The sequence below is a fragment of the Eubalaena glacialis genome, chromosome 1 (genome assembly GCF_028564815.1).
Source record: "Eubalaena glacialis isolate mEubGla1 chromosome 1, mEubGla1.1.hap2.+ XY, whole genome shotgun sequence".
Lineage (NCBI taxonomy): Eukaryota > Metazoa > Chordata > Mammalia > Artiodactyla > Balaenidae > Eubalaena > Eubalaena glacialis.
This window is the reverse complement of record NC_083716.1, coordinates 122,281,406-122,302,574: the sequence shown is the minus strand read 5'-3', so window position 1 is coordinate 122,302,574 and position 21,169 is coordinate 122,281,406. Positions and strand designations below refer to the sequence as shown.

Genomic DNA, 21,169 nt, shown 5'->3' with positions numbered 1-21,169 from the left:
TTTTCCAGATATGGGACCTAAAACTCCCCCTGTCCAAAATGCAGCTCACTGGAATTTAAATGTAGTAGGTTACTGAGCATAAATTCCAATAGCACATCAGTTCCCTTAACCACGTCATTGAGAAAATTATATTTCTTTTGTCCAATTTTTTGTCATCTACTTGTCCAATATCTTCTGATACTTTCTTGAATTCCCCGTGCTATATTCTCATAATGCTAGTCAAAACTGTGATTGTTTTCTCACATGTGGGTTCTTATGTCTAATTCAGAAGTGCAAAGCCTCAATTAGGAGTAATTCTTAAGTTAAGGAAAATACAGCACCTTCCTCAATGTTACTTAAAGGGGTCATTTTCCTTACACAGCTCAGTGTGTAATACCTGCTGTCAAGTATTTATTACCCTGAGCCTGTCTTCTTCTTTCTTTGAACCAGGAATGGTATTTGATACCTGTGTACTTCTATCAATAGATTCTGCTCACGATACAGCATTGGGAGGTGATTTTAAAACTTTCTACATTTGCTTATAAGAATAACTTCTTTAATGTAGTCTAAAGTGAACAGGAGGATTAATTTCACATTAGGGAAGAACATTGACTCTGAAGCCCTTTTGTCATGTTTTATAATGAAACTTCTACAGCCTCTAGTTTTTCTATTCAATCACCTTGGCTGTAAACAATGGGAATTTTCATAGAGCAGAACAGCATTTCCCAAACCTGCCTGACAAAAAGGATGACTGGAGGCACACAGTAAAATGCAGATTTCAAGGTCTCTCCTAGGTGATTTCCTGGAATTCATAATTTTATAAAATTCTTCTAATGATTTTTATGACTCAGAAAATTTAAAGAACATCAGAATACTTTTTTTTTTTAAAGGGGAGAAGAGAAGGATAATTTGGATTATTAAGATACTAATTAATCAAAGTGCAACACCGGGCTTCTGGAATCAAGCAAAAGTGCACACAGAAGTGAAGAAAACAGACCCACATAGTTCATTTTTTTACAATTTGCCCTGATCTTCTGATTTTTGGTATAAATCATATGTACTATCTCCCCTTTGCAAGTATTACATACTTACAGCATGTAGCTTTCTAAGAGGGAGAAAAGGTCTGTTCTTGAACGTTAGGCTCCGGTACGTACTCTACCTGGTGGTTTCTGGATGATCTGTGTGGCATTTTCAAGGCTCAGTTGGTTTGGTTGACCTTCAGGGCTAAAGATTTGGCCCCTTCAGGAAGAAAGTTCTGCTTTTAGTAATAATCAGATTGGCACGGGCCACTTGCCGGTCCAGATGAATACACATGAAGTGATTGAGATTGAAAGTCAATTCTTTATGTATTTGATTTTCATGACATCAGAAATCTTACAAATAGAGGGGTCAGAGGGATTTTATGTTGAAAGTCAGTGGAGCATTACCTTTGCTATGTGGGATGACAACTTTCCTCAGATATTATGGTCACCATTAGAGTAATTGTTCTGTAAAGTTTTGTCTCAATTTCTGTTTCCTTTGAAAAATAAATATTTCCTATCAGCTTAGAATTCAGGTCATTTTTCATAAGCAGCATATAAAAGCACATTAATTTTTTATGGATGTCTGCCTATATTTGTATCCCAGGGTTAGTTATTCTCAAATATTTTCAACCTACAACCTTTACCCTTAATAAGAGTTCTTCTCCATTAACACCTTCAGTAACTTCCCATTCTTTATTTTTTAAAAAATTTTATTGGAGTATAGTTGATTTACAGTGTTTTGTTAGTTTCAGGTGTACGGCAAAGTGATTCAGTTATAGATATACATATATTCATTCTTTTTCAGATTCTTTACCCATATAGGTTATTACAGAATATTGAGTACAGTTCCCTGTGCTATACAGTCAGTCCTTGTTGGTTATCTTTTTATCTGTAGTAGTATATATACGTTAATCCCCAGCTCCTAATTTATCTCTCCCCGCCATGTTTCCTCTTTGGTAACCATAAATTTGTTTTTGAAATCTGTGAGTCTGTTTCTGTTTTGTGAATAAGTTAATTTGTATCATTTTTCAAAATTAGATTCCACATATGAGTGATATCATGTGATATTTGTCTTTCTTTATCTATCTGACTGACTTCACTTAGTATGATAATCTCTAGGTCCATCCATGTTGCTGCAGATGGCATCATTTCATTCTTTATTTATGGCTGAGTAGTATTCCATTGTAGAAATGTACCACATCTTCTTTATCCATTCCTCTGTCAATGGACATTAAGTTGCTTCTGTGTCTTGGCTATTGTAAATAGTGCTGCAATGAACACTGGGGTGCATGTATCTTTTTGGATGGTGGTTTTCTCTGGATATATGCCCAGGAGTGGGATTGCTGGGTCATATGGTAGTTCTGTTTTTAGTTTTTTAAGGAACCTCCATACTGTTCTCCATAGTGGTTGTATCAATTTACATTCCCACCAACAGTATAGGAGGGTTCCCTTTTCTCCACACCCTCTCCAGCATTTATTGTTTGTAGACTTTTAATGATGGCCATTCTGACTGGTGTGAGGTGATACCTTGGGGTTTTGATTTGCATTTTTCTGATAATTAGTGATGTTGAACATCTTTTCATGTGTTTTTTGGCCATCTGTATGTCTTCTTTGGAGAAATGTCTATTTATTTAGATCTTCCACCTATTTTTTGTTTGGATTGTTTCTTTGACATTGATCTGCATGAGCTGTTTGTATATTTTGGAGATTAAACCTTTGTCGGTCACTTTGTTGGCAAATATTTCCTCCCATTCTGTGGGTTGTCTTTTTGTGTTGTTTATGGTTTCCTTTACTGTGCAAAAGCTCTTAAGTTTAATTAGGTCCCATTTGTTTATTTTTGTTTTTATTTTCATTACTCTAGGAGAAAGATCCAAAAAGATATTGCTGCGATTTATGTCAAAGAGTGTTCTGCTTATATTTTCCTCTAAGAGTTTTATAGTGTCCGGCCTTACATTTAGGTCTTTGATTCATTATGAGTTTACTTTTGTGTATGGTGTTAGAGAATGTTGTAATTTCATTCTTTTACATGTAGCTGTCCAGTTTTCCCAGCACCACTTATTGAAGAGACTGTCTTTTCTCCATTGTATATTCTTGCCTCTTTTGTCATAGATTAAATGACCATTGGTGCATGGGTTTATTTCTGGGCTTTCTTTCCTATAACTTCCCATCCTTTGAAAGAAAATCATTGATTTTTCTTGAAGATGTTTCCATCACTAGGAAATAGGCAAAGTTATGTCACTTACTCAAGTTTGCACAGTAAATGTTGAGCCAAACAAACAATTCACAGAGACACTTTAACACCCAACCCGCAGTCTTCACTATTTCACTACTCTGCATGCTTATGATGATAGAAGACATTAAATGAAAACATTAACAAGTAAATTATGTTCATGACCAATAAAAATATCTTTTAAGAAATGGACTCAAGAGTTTTTTGAAACTAATAAACAATAAAATTTTTATTTGACAATAATTAATTCTCCTCTTGGTTTAACTAGAATTTAATCAAAAGACTAAACCTGCACTTAAATAGGCAGGATTTAGAGTGTATATATGTCATAAAAGAGATGAAATGAGCTAACCTTCTCGGATGTTAAAATGTACTTTAAAGTTGTATTACAGTGATTCTAGTCAGAAAAAAAGATCAAAGCTATATAAGGAATTTAGGAGGTACATTAAATAAAAAGATAAATTACAAATCAATTATATTGGAGAACTACCTGGTTATTTGGGGAAGAAAAAAACAAAACTGAATTTATACTTCACCCCTTAAACAAAAAAGGTGGATTTAGGTGGATTGAAGAGATCATAGACTTGAGAAGTACTAGAAAGAATATTGTTTAAAGTTTAAAATGTTGAGTTAGTGAAGCTTCTCTTGGCACCCTTCTAGGGTCTGAAATAGTAAATAGCTTTTAGAAATAATCACATAAAGATTTAAAATTTCTCTGTAGAAAACACACACAGGGAAAGAGAAAAGGCAAACTTTAGTTGGGTAAAATAATTATTGCATTCATGAAAATACATTTGCATTTTGTAATATAAAAAGAGCTTTTAGCTATCAACAAGGAAAAGACGAACAATGCCATAGAAAAGACATTGATAGATAAGTAACAAATGAAGAAGTACAGAGCATTAAGAGCTTATGACAAAATATTCAGGCTTAATCATAATTAGACTGCAAGTCTAAATAATGATGTTTGTTTTCGTTTTTGCCACTCAAACAATCCAAATGAGCACAATGGGTAACATTATTTTATTGTGGCATTAAAGAAAAAATAAGATACTTGTGTAGCACATAGCACTATGAATTGTTTATAATTTTTCTAGAAAATGATTCGGTAATATGAAGCAAAATGTAAAATGTGCATATCTTTTGATCTACAAATTTTACTTCTGGGAATGTATCCTAAGGATATGTGTAAATATGCAATGAAAATAATCTCAGTATTTTGCATATGTGAAAAATCTCAACCTAAATAGCTATTAATATGTAAATAATTACATAAATTATCATATATTCTTGAAAATTATATTTTTATAATTTTTGAAAAGAAAATTTGAAAATTTGAAAAAAGAAATTTGAAAATTTGAAAAGAATATTTTCTCTAATATTTTTAAATTATTCAACACAAATGATTCTTAATTATTTATGGGGGATAGTGTTGCAAAAAGTAACTAATAAAACTGCATACAATTAATTTTATGGTTGTTTTCCTTTCCTGCTTGATAGTAAGACTTTTATTAAAGAAATTTTAAAATTTCAGTTACAATAGATTTGAGTTTTCCTGGTTTTGATTTGAGTTTCGGCTTAGCCTCATGTGATAACTGAATAATTTCCTTATGGTTTGTCTTATAATCTTTATTAGGAAACAGTTGGATATATCTTGCTTTCTCCATTTTCCTGATGAGTAAAGTAAAATTTTTAAGTAACCTGCTCAAGAAAACAGAAGCTAGGACTTGATCCCATTGAAATAAAGAAAGAACCTTTTCATCAAAGTTGTTGGGGATTGAAATGACGACTTTCCTGAGTTGCATACTTGGTTCAATCAACAAGGGCCTGCAAATACCTTCAAGTATTGAATCAATAATTTTAATCCTTGTCTTTCAAGTTCTAGTACTCAGTAGAAGCAGTTTGAGATTTTTGTCTCTCACACTGTCCTATTGCAATGATATGTTTATTTCTTCATTGACATGCTATAGAGAAATCTACTGTATGGGTAGTTAGATGATGTTTAAATTTATTGCAGTGCAAATTGAAAACCTACTTGCACTACTGTCAGCAGTTGACCCTTAAGTGCTATTCAGGTTATCAAACCAGATATTTTTAATATTGGGACATAGGAAATAGTTTAATGCCAGTTGGTGTGAAAGTAGCTTATTTGCATTAGTTAATACAGAATGGTCTGGTATGGGAAAATATTTTATTACAAAGGATGGCACTGTCAATGAGGTTGGTACTTTAGTCAGCAGTATATTATGGTGAAAATTACATGTTAAATATGGATAATTAAAAAACTGATGCTAGGGAGCTTCTTTGGAATGAAATTTTGTATTATAGACAACATCTCATGAACTAAATTCTGAGAGCAATTCTAGGAGGTTTTTCTATGATGATCAGTTAATGTATTTAACAGGAAATATATCAGAAAATGATTTATTCCTCTCACTCAAAGATCTCTTGTATAATAAAGTATATTCTTCTCATGCTGGCTGCTTTTACTTTGCCAGTCATTGGGTTATATCCTGGACACTAATCCTACACAAAATTGAAAAATGATGCCCAGGTAATTTTTGTCATCTGCTTTTAAGACTTGAGTCATTAGCCATCCATTTTCTTAAATAAAATTAATGTTTTAAATGAAACCATGTTTACCTTATATAATTTCTTATTAGGTTGTTCACTTTCATAGTATGGTGACAGTATCGTATTTCAACTCAGAGTGAATACACTATGAATACTAAAAACAAAACAATATCCTATCTTTTCCAAATGGGAAGCCTGCTAGACTCAAAGTAAGAAAAAGTCAAAATATTACTATATATCCTGTGTGATGATGGCATCATGATGCCTATAGGCTAACAGAATGACTAAATTGGGTTTGTGGCAGATAGTCTTTTTTTTTTTTTTAATTAGCAAATTTATTTTTATTTGTTTTATGTAGATTTTGCCAAAATTAGAGCTGAATTAAACAACATCTAAACTTTATCTTCTCTAGCATCATTTATATTTAGTCTCACCATCTTGAGTATTTTACTATGTCTGCCACTTACCATAATGGTGATACAATGAAAGAATCTTACATGGTTCTTCCATGTGGTAACACATTAAAACAATGCTTGCATGTTTGGAATGTGTAAGATCTTGGTTCCCATCATGGTTTTACCAATTGTGTATCCTGCATGGATAGTATTTTTTTTTTTTTTTTTTTTTGTAGACAGGGTCCTTTATTTAACTTCTTAAAGAAGAAAACATTTTTATCCACTTTCAAATTGAGGATCAAGGGGAATGACATCAGTGAAAATGTCAGAGTAGGAAACTCTGGGGTGTGTCCATCCCCAGAAACACTGACATAGATGGTAAAACCTGTCAGTAATGATCTTATCAACATATGTAAGTTTTTAAAATTAATTTTTATTGGAGTATCATTGATTTACAATGTTGTGTCAGTTTCTGCTGTACAGCAAAGTAAATCAGTTATACATATATCCACTCTTTTTTAGATTCTTTTCCCATATAGGTCAGTACAGAATATTGAGTAGAGTTCCCTGTGCTATACAGTAGGTTCTTATTAGTTATCTGTATTATATATATAGTAGTGTGTATATGTCAATCTTAAAGATTAAAGAAAGTAGACTAAAATATTGACAAATATTACTTATACCTTAAATTCCCTCCCATATTTATTTTCCCTTTCTACCAATACTTGTTCACAATGTTCACAAAACCTTTTTTAATACAATGTCTTAGAAGGATTTTTGTAGAGCTGCATCTGATAATTTTTTGAACCGTATTTACTACATTAGAGTATCCTACCTGATGGTCTAGTTTTTCACTGCATAATAAAGATAAAAACTTCCAACAACAGAACCACTACTTACTCATCGTGAAAGGTATTCCATTATCCTAGAACAAACTTGGCATCATTATACCACTTACTTCCAAGAGAAACAAACACCCTTTTGTCTACATTATCTTTTCTCTCACTGCCATTTTTTCATAAATACTATTCATTCAGAGACCTGCTTCCTCATAGTTTAGTTTTCCTAACTGTTTGAGTCAATGGCAAATCCATAATCCTATTTTAAATATTCTCAAGGCCATGAAAAAGTATGCTATTTATTCCAATTCGACAATTTAACTGCAGTGCAGAAAAGTTCGGCACCCAGAGATTTAAGCCTCTGTTTTAAGCATAAATTACTAAAGCACCCTGTTCTTTTTTCTTGTAAGTGTAACTCTCTTTGACATGAATCCCCATAGATGTCTTAGGCAATAAATGATATTCCAAGAAAATAATGTGAAAAAGCTAAAGGAGAAGGGGATTTACATTTTTAATTTGATATATTAGATCATCTTTCAATGAAATCTCTTAACTGTGATAATCACAATTAATTCATGCCTACTCGTGTCCATAAATCTTTGGGTGGTACCTTAAAAGGTCTTTCAGAAATAAATCTTTTGCAAAGCTGGAGTCATGCTTCCTGTCCCAGCTCCCTGACAGAGAGAGTACAGAGAGATTAAGTCATAATATGGGTTGTAATCAGACAGACGTAGGCTCAAATTGTGGCTCTGTCTCCTCCTTAAACTTTCAGTGCTTCCAGAGCCTGTCACATGAATTATGAATTACAGTTTCTACTTCCTGAGGTCGATTTAAACATCAATGATATATGTTGAGCACTCAGCAGAGTCCAGTATATAGTAAATACTCAATTCAATAATTATATTAGTTCCTTCAATGCCAAAGTCAACTGTTATCTTCCCTATGATTGCAGGCTTGAAACAGATTACTAATTGCTTCTTGGAAAGCTTATGGTTTATAATCTGCAAGTTCTAATTTAACCAAGACCTGCAACTGGAGCCCTTTATACTAATAAAATATTTCCTAACTTTGTCACCCCAAATGGATCAAGAGCTCTTCGGGGGCAGGGGTCATGTTTATTACAGTTTTTGCATTTGGCAAGGTACTTAATTTATAAGCTTGCATATAATTAGTATTCAACACATATTTATAAACTGACAGATAGACAACATATAGGAGTAAATAAAAATTATCAATTGATACTCTTTTGTATTTTACTCTATTTTAAAAATGAGTTTTATTCCCATAATAATTATTTTTTGGAATGGTACCTAGTGTAGTGCCTGTGTCAAAAAGATTGCTTAACAGACATTTGATAACTGAATGGATGTAGCTAGTTTTCATTTGCAGAACATGAACACCACCACTATGGGTAACTTCTATATGTTTCTTGTGTTTAAGTTCTGGCAGGCCTTTCTTAAATATGCCTGTTTTTTTTCTTTCTTCCAGTAATATCTCATGCTGTCTATGTTATGTGTACAGGTAGTCTTCGTTTTTTAAGGATTCTGGAATTGCAAACATGCCTATTTTCTAAATTGTATTTGTAACTTCAAGATCCATACTTGCTGCATGTTCTCAGTCATTCACAAACATGTTCAGAACAGCAGAACATCTGCGTTGCCTGATGCACACTTTCCCAGCTGAGATCAAAGAAGGTGATGCAAGGCCTTCTTGTTCCAGCTTTCATACTGTAAATTAGTGTCCTTTTCATGGTCTTTTAGTGCTATTTTTTCAAAAATGTTTGTGCTTTTTGCTGATGATTTTGCTGTTTAAAACGTTCCCAAGCATAGTACTGAAGTGCTGTCCAGTGTTATTAGGTGCAGGAAGGCTGTGATGTGCTTTACAGAGAAAGTACATGTGTTAGGTAAGCTTCATTCAGGCATGAGTTACAATACTGTTGGCCATGAGCTCAATGCTAATGAATCAACAATATTTAGTGTTAGATACAGTGTCTTCGCATAAAAAAACACCTGGAAAGATGGTATGTATTGATTGGTCGATGAAAATGTAACCAGAGACCCACAGGAACCTAACCCTATATTTCTCCCAGGAGCAAGCATTCAGTATTTGCTAATTCAGTGTTTAAGATGACTTATAGAGCATAACTATAGCAAATAATGATAATCAGTTATACCACTCATGGTGATTAACATTTAGTAATCAGCCTCTTATTAGGGTCCTAAAGTAAGGTAGAGGTGGTGGGGATCAGATTGGTTTGCAGGATCTTATGATGCTTTCTGTACCTCCCAATACATTTTGGCATCATGAGACTGAATGTCATCTCAAGTCCAGCTTCCAGGAGTAAGCAATGATCAAGTTTTTACATAGTATATCTCAATTTTGCCCCACACCCACTACCTTTGCCATAACTATTCACGCTCTGTAACAAGCAGTGGAACATCATTTGCAGAGATGGGATGAATATGTAATTTTTGACTGTGAAATGTCTTTGTCCCCAAGGATCTCATCAGATGTTCAGTTCATTATGCAACAGCCAATCATTATAGGAAAAAGACTGTTTCTAACATTAGGGACCCCAATTTTATCCTCTCATCGTAAAACAAGACCTACCTAGCCAATGTAGAAGAGGAACATAGGATAAAAGGAAATGAGGAGTGTTAAAAAAGAATAGAAATGCTATTCAAGGAAGGAAAGAGAGAGAGGTGCAGATTAACACAGACTGAATTTAGCCCAATGTGCCTCAATACAGATGTTCAGTAAAGCTAAGTCTAATTCTCCTTGAAAACTCCCCCTTTCAAAATCTCTGCAACACTTTGCAAACAAACATAAAGAAATGTCTACCTCTAACCCTGTTGAAAATCTCTCCTACCTTATACTCTTTACATTCTGTGGTGGACATACAATGCAATTTTAATTATGGAAAATTACAAAGTATTTGAGATCTTCTGGGAATACACACACTCACACACACACACACACACACACGCACACACACACACGCCAAGGGACAGTGGATTTAGTGGAAAGAGTTCTAAGCTAAGAAAAAAGGGCTAGGTTCTAATTACCTGTAAATGGCAAGCTGCTGGCTTTGTAGGGAACCTATAGTTGAGGCTAAATCTCTGCAACTTGTTTGCTATGTGTTTGCAGGTTAGGCAGGATTAACTTTTTTTTAAATTAAAGTATAGTTGACTTGCAATATTATATTAGTTTCAGGTATACAACATAGTGATTCAATATTTTTATAGTTTATGCACATACAGTATTATTAACTATATTCTCTGTGCTGTACATTACGTCCCTGTGACTTATTTTATAACTGGTAGTTTGTACCTCTTAATCCCTTTCACCTGTTTTGTTCATCTCTGACCCTCCTCCCTCTGGCAACCACTAGTTTGTTCTCTGTATCTGTGAGGTTAAATTCTTTATTGTGATCTTCCATCTCAGCATACCAGCTGAGAGAAACAAATGCTGTATTAGGCTAAGAACTACAAAGCAGAAAGTGGATTTATATATCCCTCTCTCTAAATCCCATCATTGGGAGACCGTCTAAGTTCTTTGGATTCTACATTGAGAAGAGCCAGCAACCTCTATAATTCTATATTATATAAATATGATAGAGACCAAAATTCAGTGGTTATATCCATCCAGTTTTGTCTCAGTGGTTATTTTGGCTTGCTTTGACTAAAACAGTAGTGCACAGGAACTCTCTCTCAAGATGGATGTGAGCCTAGAATTCAGGTACAGTGTGTTAGGTGATTAACAGATGGGATGAATAGTTTCTTTTTACCCATAACATCATTGACACATTTGTCTGCTTTGAAGACCAAGTGCTCACTTGGCAGTTTGCTTTGGCAGCAGAACTTTCTGAGTTGACAAAAAATGTTTGTACAGGTGGTCACATTTCTCACCTCTTTGTCAGCTATAGTAGTAAATTAAAGATTTAAAATTTGTAGTCAAATATGCAATTTTATAGAACACAATATGAAAGCCAAAATAGACACCAGGAAAAATTATTTTCACTTCTTTGACTCTATAGTGAAGGCAATCTCAGATTTAATAGTTATTCCAAAAGAAATGGGGGAATAAAGCTTCATTGTAAAACACAATATTATAACAAATGGGGGAAGGATTGTAATTTCAATGCAAAGAGAGAACACTAGTATTGCTTTACAGAATATGTGGCCAATCATGTTTAATTGAAGCTATTGCAGTGAGAAGTAACAATTTGACTTCTAGGGAGTTTCAATTAACAGTATTATATTTGTGCAATGTACATCCACTACAGGAATAAAAGAAACTTTTATAATTGCATGCTGAAAAATGGAAGTATCAACATAAGTTCTGTAAATCTTGCAAATAATAACTTAATATAGCTAGATGGAAAAAATTTTCTTCACTAGATCCACATAGCTTAGAGAAAAATAATTTCATTGAAATGTCACATACTTATCATCTCTTTCCCTAACCTGTCTTTTGCAATTTTCCTCATTCCTCTGTATTCTACTATTCCACCATCTTTAATTAGTAAGAACCAAAATATAGGGATATCTTTGCATCATCCACTATGTTCCTTAATGTCACCCCATCATGGATGCTGGGATCCTTGGGAAGATGCCCTTTAAAAAGAAACAAGTCTCTTTATAAGATGGCACTAAAGTCTCTTGAAGATACCTACTTGCAACCAACTATTTAACATATAATTTTCAACTATTTCTATGAAGTGATTGGGGTGTTACCCCATTTTGTCTCCACAAACACTTTAAGCTGCAAGAGTTTTTCCCATCAGAATCATTACTCAACAAATATTGATTGCATGTTGCATGCAAACATGACACCATATAAGGTAATGTGGAGGATGCAAAGGTAATACACACCTGGACCTGACAACATTTTAGTGGGAAAAAGAAACAAGTACTTAAAATATTTATCTAACTTACGTTACAGGGTGAGAATTGTCCTAAGAGTCGAAAGAAAACTGTGAGAGAGACAGATTGCTATTGAAGGCTATGCAGAGGCTATAATGGAAGGAGGGGAAATTTTCACCTGAGTGAGGGTAGGATGTCCTAAAAAAAAAAAAAAAGAGAGAGAGAGATGCTCAGGATACTCAGGATATACAGAAGGAATTTGTCTAATGTAACTGAAGTATAGACTAGATGAAAGGAAGTAGTGGATGATAAGGGTGGGAAAACGTGTAGGCCCCAAAATACCAAAACCCTTGAATATCAGTGAAGTGGTGTGAACTTTATTTTATAGGCAGTGAGGAATCACTGAATATTTTAAACAAGTTAGCAAAATATTCAGAATCATACTAAATGTAGAGTGGATTGAATAAGGAATGGGATTGATGGTAGAAAGAAGGATTAGGAGGTTATTACAGTAAGGCTCAGAAAGGGTAATAAACTCCAGAACTAGAATATTTCACATTTTGAATTCTCTCTAAAACCAATTTTAGATTTCCTGGTTTTTATCAAAAACATATATACCCATTAAGATGGAGCTTTTATTCCAAACTGGGGTCTATAACGCTTCTTTTTTTTTTCAGATTTTTCATTATTCGTATACTGCTTCATATGTGATTTACAATATACACACTAGGTAAGTTCTTTGATTTTCTGGTTTCCATGAGCAACTGTCCAACTAAATTGTTGGTGTAGGTGTCAATTTGTTCATGTAAAAATATTTACCTTTTTTCAAGGGAAGTTTGGGAGTTAAATCCTCCAGAAGTAGAGGACTCCATCTTGCAGTACGCGGCCTGGGGCGTCCAAGGGCAGCAGCTGGTAAGCACAGGCATTGGTATGCACTGAGTACTGTCAGCCAGGGCCCTATGGAAAATGCTTACAGAAGCCGCTCTCGTAAAAATTGTCCTATTATACTGGATGATTTTCATTTACCTTAATATCTTTTATCTAGTATTTTAATTTAAGACTATATCAAATAGTACCAGTATAATGTTATCAATTAATTAAAAAGAAAAAAGTTTATAATGTGTGATTAAACTGCTAGTTAATAATGAAACCCAGAAGAGATCCAAGAATACTAAGGCCTAGTTCTGTAAAATTTCTGTTATATAATGTATTATTTATTCTTAAAGCACTGTTCATGGCAAAAATTTAAGACATTTAATGTTCTTAAAAATTTAAGAACATTTTGACAATGTTCTCTTAAGACTTTTTTCTCATATATTTTGGAATTATCGCAAACTCAAAAAGGGAATGATTGATGTATAAAAGTAGTTTGAGCTTCACGATATTCTTGTGTCTCATGGGTGCCTGGATATAGACTTTAAGGGAAAATTGCTCAGGAAGTGGTATTGCTTGCTTGTATGGCTTGAGCATGCTCAAAAGTACTACACATGGCCAAACTGATTTCTAAATTGTTTGTGTGTTTATATGCCTACTAGCAACAATGTGAGAATCTCCTTTGTTCCATATCCTCACGAACACCTAGTTTTTCCGGACTATTATTTGTTAATAATGACATTATTGCTTCTTCCATTCCAATTTTTATGCTTTCTAATTTATTAAATTCTTCTTGCACTAGCTACCCTATGAATGTGCCTAGTTATGGTGAGGTAGTTTCTTTTTTTGTGGGAAGATTTTTAAAAATGTATTCTATTATGATTGTAACAGGAAGGTTTAGATTTATTTTTGAATAAGTTTTGGTAATTTATGCATTTCTCAAAGTTCATTTCACCTAAATTTTCAAATTTTTAGCATAATATTTTTATAACTTCTTAGTGTTCTTTTAATCTTAGCATTTGTTGCTGTATTTTTTCTTGTTTCCTAATATTATTTATAAGTATTTTATTTTCATGATCAACTTTGGTTGATATTTATAAATTTCACATTTGTCTTCTCAAAAAGCCAAATTTTAAATTTATTTGATCCTTTCTAGTATAATGTTAGTGTTCTCTTTTTCTTTTCCAATAAAACATGGAAGACTATAGAATTTTCTCTAAATGTTGCTTAATCTTCATCCAACAATTTGATAGTAATATTTTTAATAGTATTTAGTTAGAATATTTTTTAAAATTTATTGCATATTCTTATTTCAGGTGGGTTATTTTGATGTTTGTTTTTAAATTTACAAAAATGTGAAATTGGTTTTGAAACTAATTTATAAAGTTCAAAAGCAGATCTTTGTAATAGTCACTAAGAAAATGATAAGACTTGATTAATGGCTTAATATAAACTTTTATAAATGTTTTCCCTGCGATAGGTACAGTGTTTTATATGTGCCTATTAGGTCTATCTTAATACATAATTATGTTTTACATAATACATAAGTTAAAGTTAAATAAGTTAAAGTACATAAGACTTTAACTCCTTAGTAGTGATGGTGGATATATGGTCTTTTTAGTGTTCTGTAGGTTTTACATTATATAATTTGAACTATGCTTTTAAGAATGAAGGGGGTTAAATGTTAAATACATCTTTTAGTAAATTGAAATTCTTCATATTCTTATCAATATGTTCATCTTATTTGCCTTTAATAATTCTGATCAACCAACCCTTACCCTAACCTTTAACAGAAGTTAGAATCCTCTAGTTTTGTTTGTTTGCTTGTATTTACTTAGAATTGCTGCTTCAGTAACAGCTGAGTGGGTTGAGGTATGTTTTTTAGTTTCCCATGACCATCATCTCATTACGATAATTTAGGAAATATAAATATTTTCCTTAACAAAGTGCATATTATTAGTTTTATTCCATTTTATAAATCTAAGAAATACTTTCTTAAACTAATTGGTGAAACAGATATTTCACATCACAATAAGGCTGTGGAATAATGTACTATAACTAAACAATGCATCTTTTCATTAAAAAACTTCTGGACCCCGAAATATTCTGGACGTGAATATACCTGAGATAGAGTCTCGGCCAGTGGTTGGTTATGTGACTTTGGCCAAAACATTTTTCCTCTCGGCACCTCATTTTCATCAGTAGTAAAATGAAAGCATTCGACTGTGCTTTTTGACCTCCCTCATATTACATTCTATATAATTCTAAATATTATATTCTATATTTAACTGGGATTATTTAAACCTTAAAGGTTTACCAATAACATTGAGAGAAACATGTACAAAGTTGCCAGACATTAGACCTGAAACTTCTTGAGCATTTTATGGTTACATTTTATAAAGAAATCCTATATAACACAGTGTATTCACTGCCTTATCCACACTAAATGGTTGAATAATTGATTAAATTATTATGAAGAAAACAAGCCAGTAATTTAAAATGAAAAAATATTGCAATGGTTCAAATCCCATAGATTATAGACAGTATGTTTGCAATTATCCTGTGTCTATTTTAGACATTTAAAACAATGTGTTTAACATACCTATGTAGGGCTGTCTCTAGATCCATTCCATTATGATATTCCTGAAGAGAGGCAGCAGAAGCTGCATAAGATATGCTAGATATGAAGATGCAGGTCTGATTCAGAGAAGTCAAGGATCAGTGTATTGAGGGACAGTGGTGAGTGGGCACCAGGAAGTGGGCAGGCACTGTAGTCCTACTGCTTCACGCTGCTGCTGTCAACAAGAGAGCTGGTCCATTAGGCCAGAGGCAAATTCTAAACACACAAAATGTTAGAACACAGAAACCCAAAATAACTTTATGTTCGTGTCACTGGAGAGTCCTTAGGAAAAATCTATACAACTTTGATTAGTTTTAAATGACTCTTTTTCTCCAAGCCTGAGAGCAACCTACACCTGTGCCAAAATAAGTTTTATACCCTAAAGGAAGTAGTATTAGTTGTATGCATTTTCTTTAATGATCCCTATTTGTTATTGATTCCTTATTCCTTAATATATTTGAGAAAATCATAAAAATACTAAAAATTTACAAAAATCATAGATCCTCTCATGGGGGTCATTTTGCAGGTGATTGAATCCTCATCCATTACTTACTAGCTGTTGACTTTGAGACTATTACTTAATCTCGACATGCCTTAGTTTCCTTATCTTTAAAATGGTGACAATAGCAGTGCTTTACTAATAATGCTATTCTGATATTTAATGTATAAATACAAAGCATTTTGAAAAGTATCTAGCATATAGTATTTTAGAGGTGTTAATTTTTACTGTTTTAAAAAGATTAAAAAAAAATGTGTCACTTGAATTTTAACTTCTTCAGGAATTTTGGTGTTACTAGTTTTTTTGAGAAATAAGCCTAAGTTCTTTGTAGTGGCATTTTCCAAAGTCATTTGGGAAAATTTTGGGATAAGTTCCATTCTTGTTGAGGTTATTTTTTGTGCAAGTAAACATAAATTCAATATAATTAAAGGGCGTATCTCTGCAAATGGCTAACGGTCCATTTCATGTGAATATGACAGGCTTTGTCACTATTTGAAGCCATCAGCAAAAGTCAGCAATATGATTATACCAGAGATGAGCCACTGCAATACTTTAGTTTTGCATTAAATTAATCAGAGTCCTGTAGTGTTTATAAACTAAGGACAACTGATTTTTTCATCCTTAATTCTCACTCCCTAATTTTATTTGCTGTAAAATAAATCCCTGGCTATAGAGAAGAAAGGTAAGAGATTGGGCATAATTTATAGATAAAGAGGGTCTGAGTTAGAATTCAAAGGATGGAGAATTTTTTAGTAACACTAGGTATAGGGGAAAACAGTTTGGTTGTGGCCAACTTTGTGGGAAAAAAACCTGACACAATACAGCATGTATTATTTAGAGAAGGCAGTGAGTAGACCACTTCAGCTGTAGCAAATGTTTTATAAAAAGAAATGGTGGATACTGAAGCAGGAAGAAATATGTCAGTCATTCAATTGAAAAGAATTCTGGTTTAAGAGGGCATAGCCTTTTTCTTTCCAAAATAACTTCATCGTATAAAAGTTAAAATCACTCATTGTAGAACATTTGAAAAGTCATATAATTATATGAATTCATGTAAATTCATATATAAAAATTAAATATACCTTACCTATAATTTTACCGTAAGAATTGAAAGCTTCTGAAAATCAGATGAAGTCTGAGCATAAGAAGGAAAAAACATTTCACTGATTCAAATACACTCTCTAGAATCAGAAAAAACTCAATTCAAGCTCAGGTTCTGTTTTTTGTTTCGTGACTTATGGAAGGTTGAAAGCTTTAAGCTTAAACTTGCTCATTTTAAAAATGAAAGAAAATCATAACTACTCCCAGTTTTGCTTGAAGTTTAAATGAGATAGGTAATGTGCACAAGTCAAGATTTTCCAGTAAACAGTATTAATAGTGTATATAGCTATATATGTATATGTGTATTCAGAGAGAGAGAGATTGAGAACCTGCCTCAAACAATTATGGGGGCAGTCCGGCTATCTGGAAACTCTGATAAGATTTAATATCACAATCTTGAGCTGCAGTCCTGAGGCCTTCAACTCATTGAATAAAGACCAACCACATTATTCCTTACTTAAAATGAACTGATTGTAAATGTTAATCATATCTGCAAACTGCTTTCACAGCCAGACTAGTATTTGACCAAACAGTCAGGCACCATAACTCAGCCAAAGTTACACATAAAATTAGCCATCACAGCATAGTAAGCACTCAATAAATGATAGCTATTAATTTGATTCCCACTTGTCCTTTCATGTAATAACATAATTAATTCAGAATTTCATCATCGTTCCCCTAAAAATTTTTGCAACTTATTTTCTAACGTCCCTTCTTCAATTGCTAGCCATTCTAATTCACACCTGCAGAGATATGGTTAACAATGCAGATCCTTAGCAACTCCCACAAGGTTATGAAATGTCACTGAGATGACACACAATGTCATTGATGTGACACACAAGATGTGACTAAGGTGTCACATCATCTGACTCCTGACACTTCATCACAGAACACAGCACAGATTTTTTTCTACCTGAACCAAACTCTGTAATTTCCAGAGGGTGACACAGGGCTGCTTTGTGCATCGAGCGATTCCCCTTTCTATACCCATTGTGTTCTTTTCGTCAGAACTCTTTGTCAAATACTTTCCCTCCTCTTCTCTGGTAATTTTTCCCCAACATTTCTACATCTAAGTGAATTGCTTACTTCTCAAGATTCTAATATTGTTCTATTTTATTTCAAATTTTTACAGTATTTTATATTATTTATTTACATTGCTATCTTCCACCACTGACCTATAGTCTTTTCCAGAGCAGACAGAACAAAGAATATGCTAAATGTCCCTCTCCTCTCTCTCTCTTTCTCTCTGTCTCCTTTTATCTCTCTCTCTCTCCCTGCCTCTGTCTTCCCCTCATCTTCCTCCCCCCTTCCTTCTTCATAAAATTCATCTTAGCACAAGGCAAAATGTAGATTTAATAAGAAATTAATGAAAGGCTAACTGTTGTTTGCATGGATAGTGGGATGCCAAAGAAGGTTTTGAGGATGGCATAATATGAAAGAAATCATTCCTGAAAAGACAGGTCTGGCAGGAAAGTTTAAAATAGAGTGTAGGTAACTGAGTCTAAAGGCAGAGAGCTAGGTTTAGAGGCCCTTAGATAATCTAGAACTGATTTGATAAATAACAATATATTTGAGATGAACACATCAAGTTTTAAACTGAGATCTAAAATTTGTTTGCAGCCCAACAATAAAAATTGTCTTATAAATACTTATTCAAGTAAATTAAATTATGCATATATTATATGTATATTTTTACATATTTTTGCAAATAATCTCGTTTTAGACTCTTAATTTATTTAAACCACTTTATTGAGTACAAATAAAAGATTGACACATACAAAAGGCTGTACCTTGCATTGAATACATACAAAAGACTGTACATATTTAATGTATAAAACTTGAGATGAAAATAAGTATACGCCCATGAAACCATCAGCACCTTCAATGGCATAAACACATCCATCACCTCCAAAAGATGTTTACTGCCTTCTTTAATTTTTTGTGTGATAAGAACACTTAACATAAATAGACTCCTTCTTTGATATTGCTAGTATTTTTTTCAGTCTATTCAGGATAAAATAAAATCACCATACCCATTCTTCCAATGGCATAAAGCTTTAAAAATATCCCATGTGTTACTTAATTTATCACAATTTAGGTGTTTAGAGAAATCACTTTTCTACATTTTATTATCTATATTTTTGAAGAACGTAATGTTTAGGTAATTCTCCAAATACAAATAAAAATTATCAAACTTTCCTATCATCACCTACATTTTTACTTACTAGAGATTTACCTTAAAATTGTATTAAAATCTTAAGTGATTAGCAATGGTTCATTGCCTCTAGGAGAGTTTCAATTTCTTTGGTGTAACTGCTTAAGTTTTCATTAAGATTTAATGAAAATTTAACTAATTAATTAATTTCATTAATTAATGTAAACATTCTGAACAATTTTATTGACTTTTCCAGGGTGACTTTAATCCTTCTTCGTTTAAAAGCAGGTGTTTAAGGTAGCATTTTTCAAACATGTTGTTGAAATCTCATGTCCCCTACTAAAAATCAATATGATTTTGCTTCATATGCCATTAAGTATGTTTTTCTCCAGTATAAAAGTAATCATTTTAATTGTCTTAAGATGTATTCAAGAAATACGTGATAAGCATTTGCAAATATAAGATATACATGTGCATACTCATACACACACTACACACACACATAGTCACACACACACACATTTGCTGCTGGTGTCATGCACGTTTGGAACGAAAGTCTGGGGTTTAGAGTCCTAGCATACCAACATACCAGAGGTGACATAGAAGTAAATAAAGAAAAGCAGCCATTGAGAGTCAAGGTCTATTTCCAGTCAGTTCTTCACTGTGGTGTGTGTGGTGTGGTACTCATTCCTAGGTAGTACATTGGTGCAGGAAAACTGCCAGAAAATTTATAGCATAACATCCTCAAGTGTTTGTCATGATGACCTTTTCTCGTATAAATGAATTTGCACCTTTTTTAAAACTCCATTTATTTTCATTAGTGGTGATAAATGCAAACAAGGTTACTTTTTCATTTTACCCAGGACAAAATCTAATGATTGTATTTTTAGTTCCAAGAAATAATAAAAGCAATCCTTCTTACTATATTCTAGTATTAGACACACCTAAGGTCTAATGGGTCTCACTTCAAGTTTGGAATCAGGAAAATCAATATCAAGAAGCTACTATGTTTTCTATAATCAATATTTTGACTGGGGATAACTGATGAACCATAATAGGATAACTATGTTTGGGTTTAACAAAAATACCCTTAAAATATCTCAACCATTTTGACTGATACATTTGCATTGTATTCAGGTGTATATTTACATTAGTATAGCATGTAGGCAAATGTGACAGGAAATACATTCTCATATAAGTAAAATATGGTAACAGTATAAGTGTACATGTGTAAAGAAAAAATATGCAATTACAATGTACAATTTAAAAGAAAATTAATTTGCTTTGCTGTGCAATATAAATCTCGTAGTGTCTTGTAATTATTTAAACAGCATATTTATGACTTTTCTACCAAATTCAGATTTCCAAAAGAAATGGAAAATGAAATTACTATCCTTTATAAGCACACATTTCAGATTATTTCCCTCCAATTAAGTGTTGCTTATTTCAATGTAAGGAGAAAACTGAGCAAGTTGCATACTGTTAGCTATACTCGTATTGCTTTTAAAGGCTTTGCACAGGCCTTATCAGAAGTCACTTGATAAGTATGTGTTGACTTGACTTTGATGACTGCCTTGGACTGTAAACAAACTCTCTGAAGGCAGGAGCTCAAATTCTGTAATTCTGATAGCATGTATAACTGTATATTGAACTATGGAGTTAGCAGGCATGGGTTTTCCATTGAAAATTACAAAAGAGAAGCTGCTTAGAGAAGATGTTGTAACCTGTGCCAGCATATGCAAATGGAAGATACTTAGATGCTGACAGTTTCTAAGTGAGGCCAGCCCTGACCTAGATTTAGATCTAGAGAGTGATTAGACATATTGCCAAGCTTTTATCCAGTAATAATAATAATATTAATAATTAAAAAGCAAGAGAAGAAAATCATCAATTCACTGTATGCTATTTGAGAATGCCTGTTTCCTATGCTATGTTTGTAATGTTTTATTCAACATTTAGAAAAATCAAATGGAAACCAATACTGTCATATAAAGTACCAGTTTCAATGATGGAATGT

General features: G+C 33.0%; 1 protein-coding gene across 1 annotated transcript in view; it reads left to right on the top strand.

Annotated features, from left to right (window-relative positions):
* The window catches only part of DPP10 (dipeptidyl peptidase like 10), a 685,728-nt gene that overhangs the window by 525,716 nt on the left and 138,843 nt on the right, over positions 1–21,169 (top strand). Inside the window, exons 6-7 of the mRNA XM_061199257.1 lie at positions 12,582–12,634; positions 12,735–12,816. Of these exons, the coding sequence (XP_061055240.1) occupies positions 12,582–12,634; positions 12,735–12,816 (135 nt within the window). The remainder of the gene's footprint in view (positions 1–12,581; positions 12,635–12,734; positions 12,817–21,169) is intronic.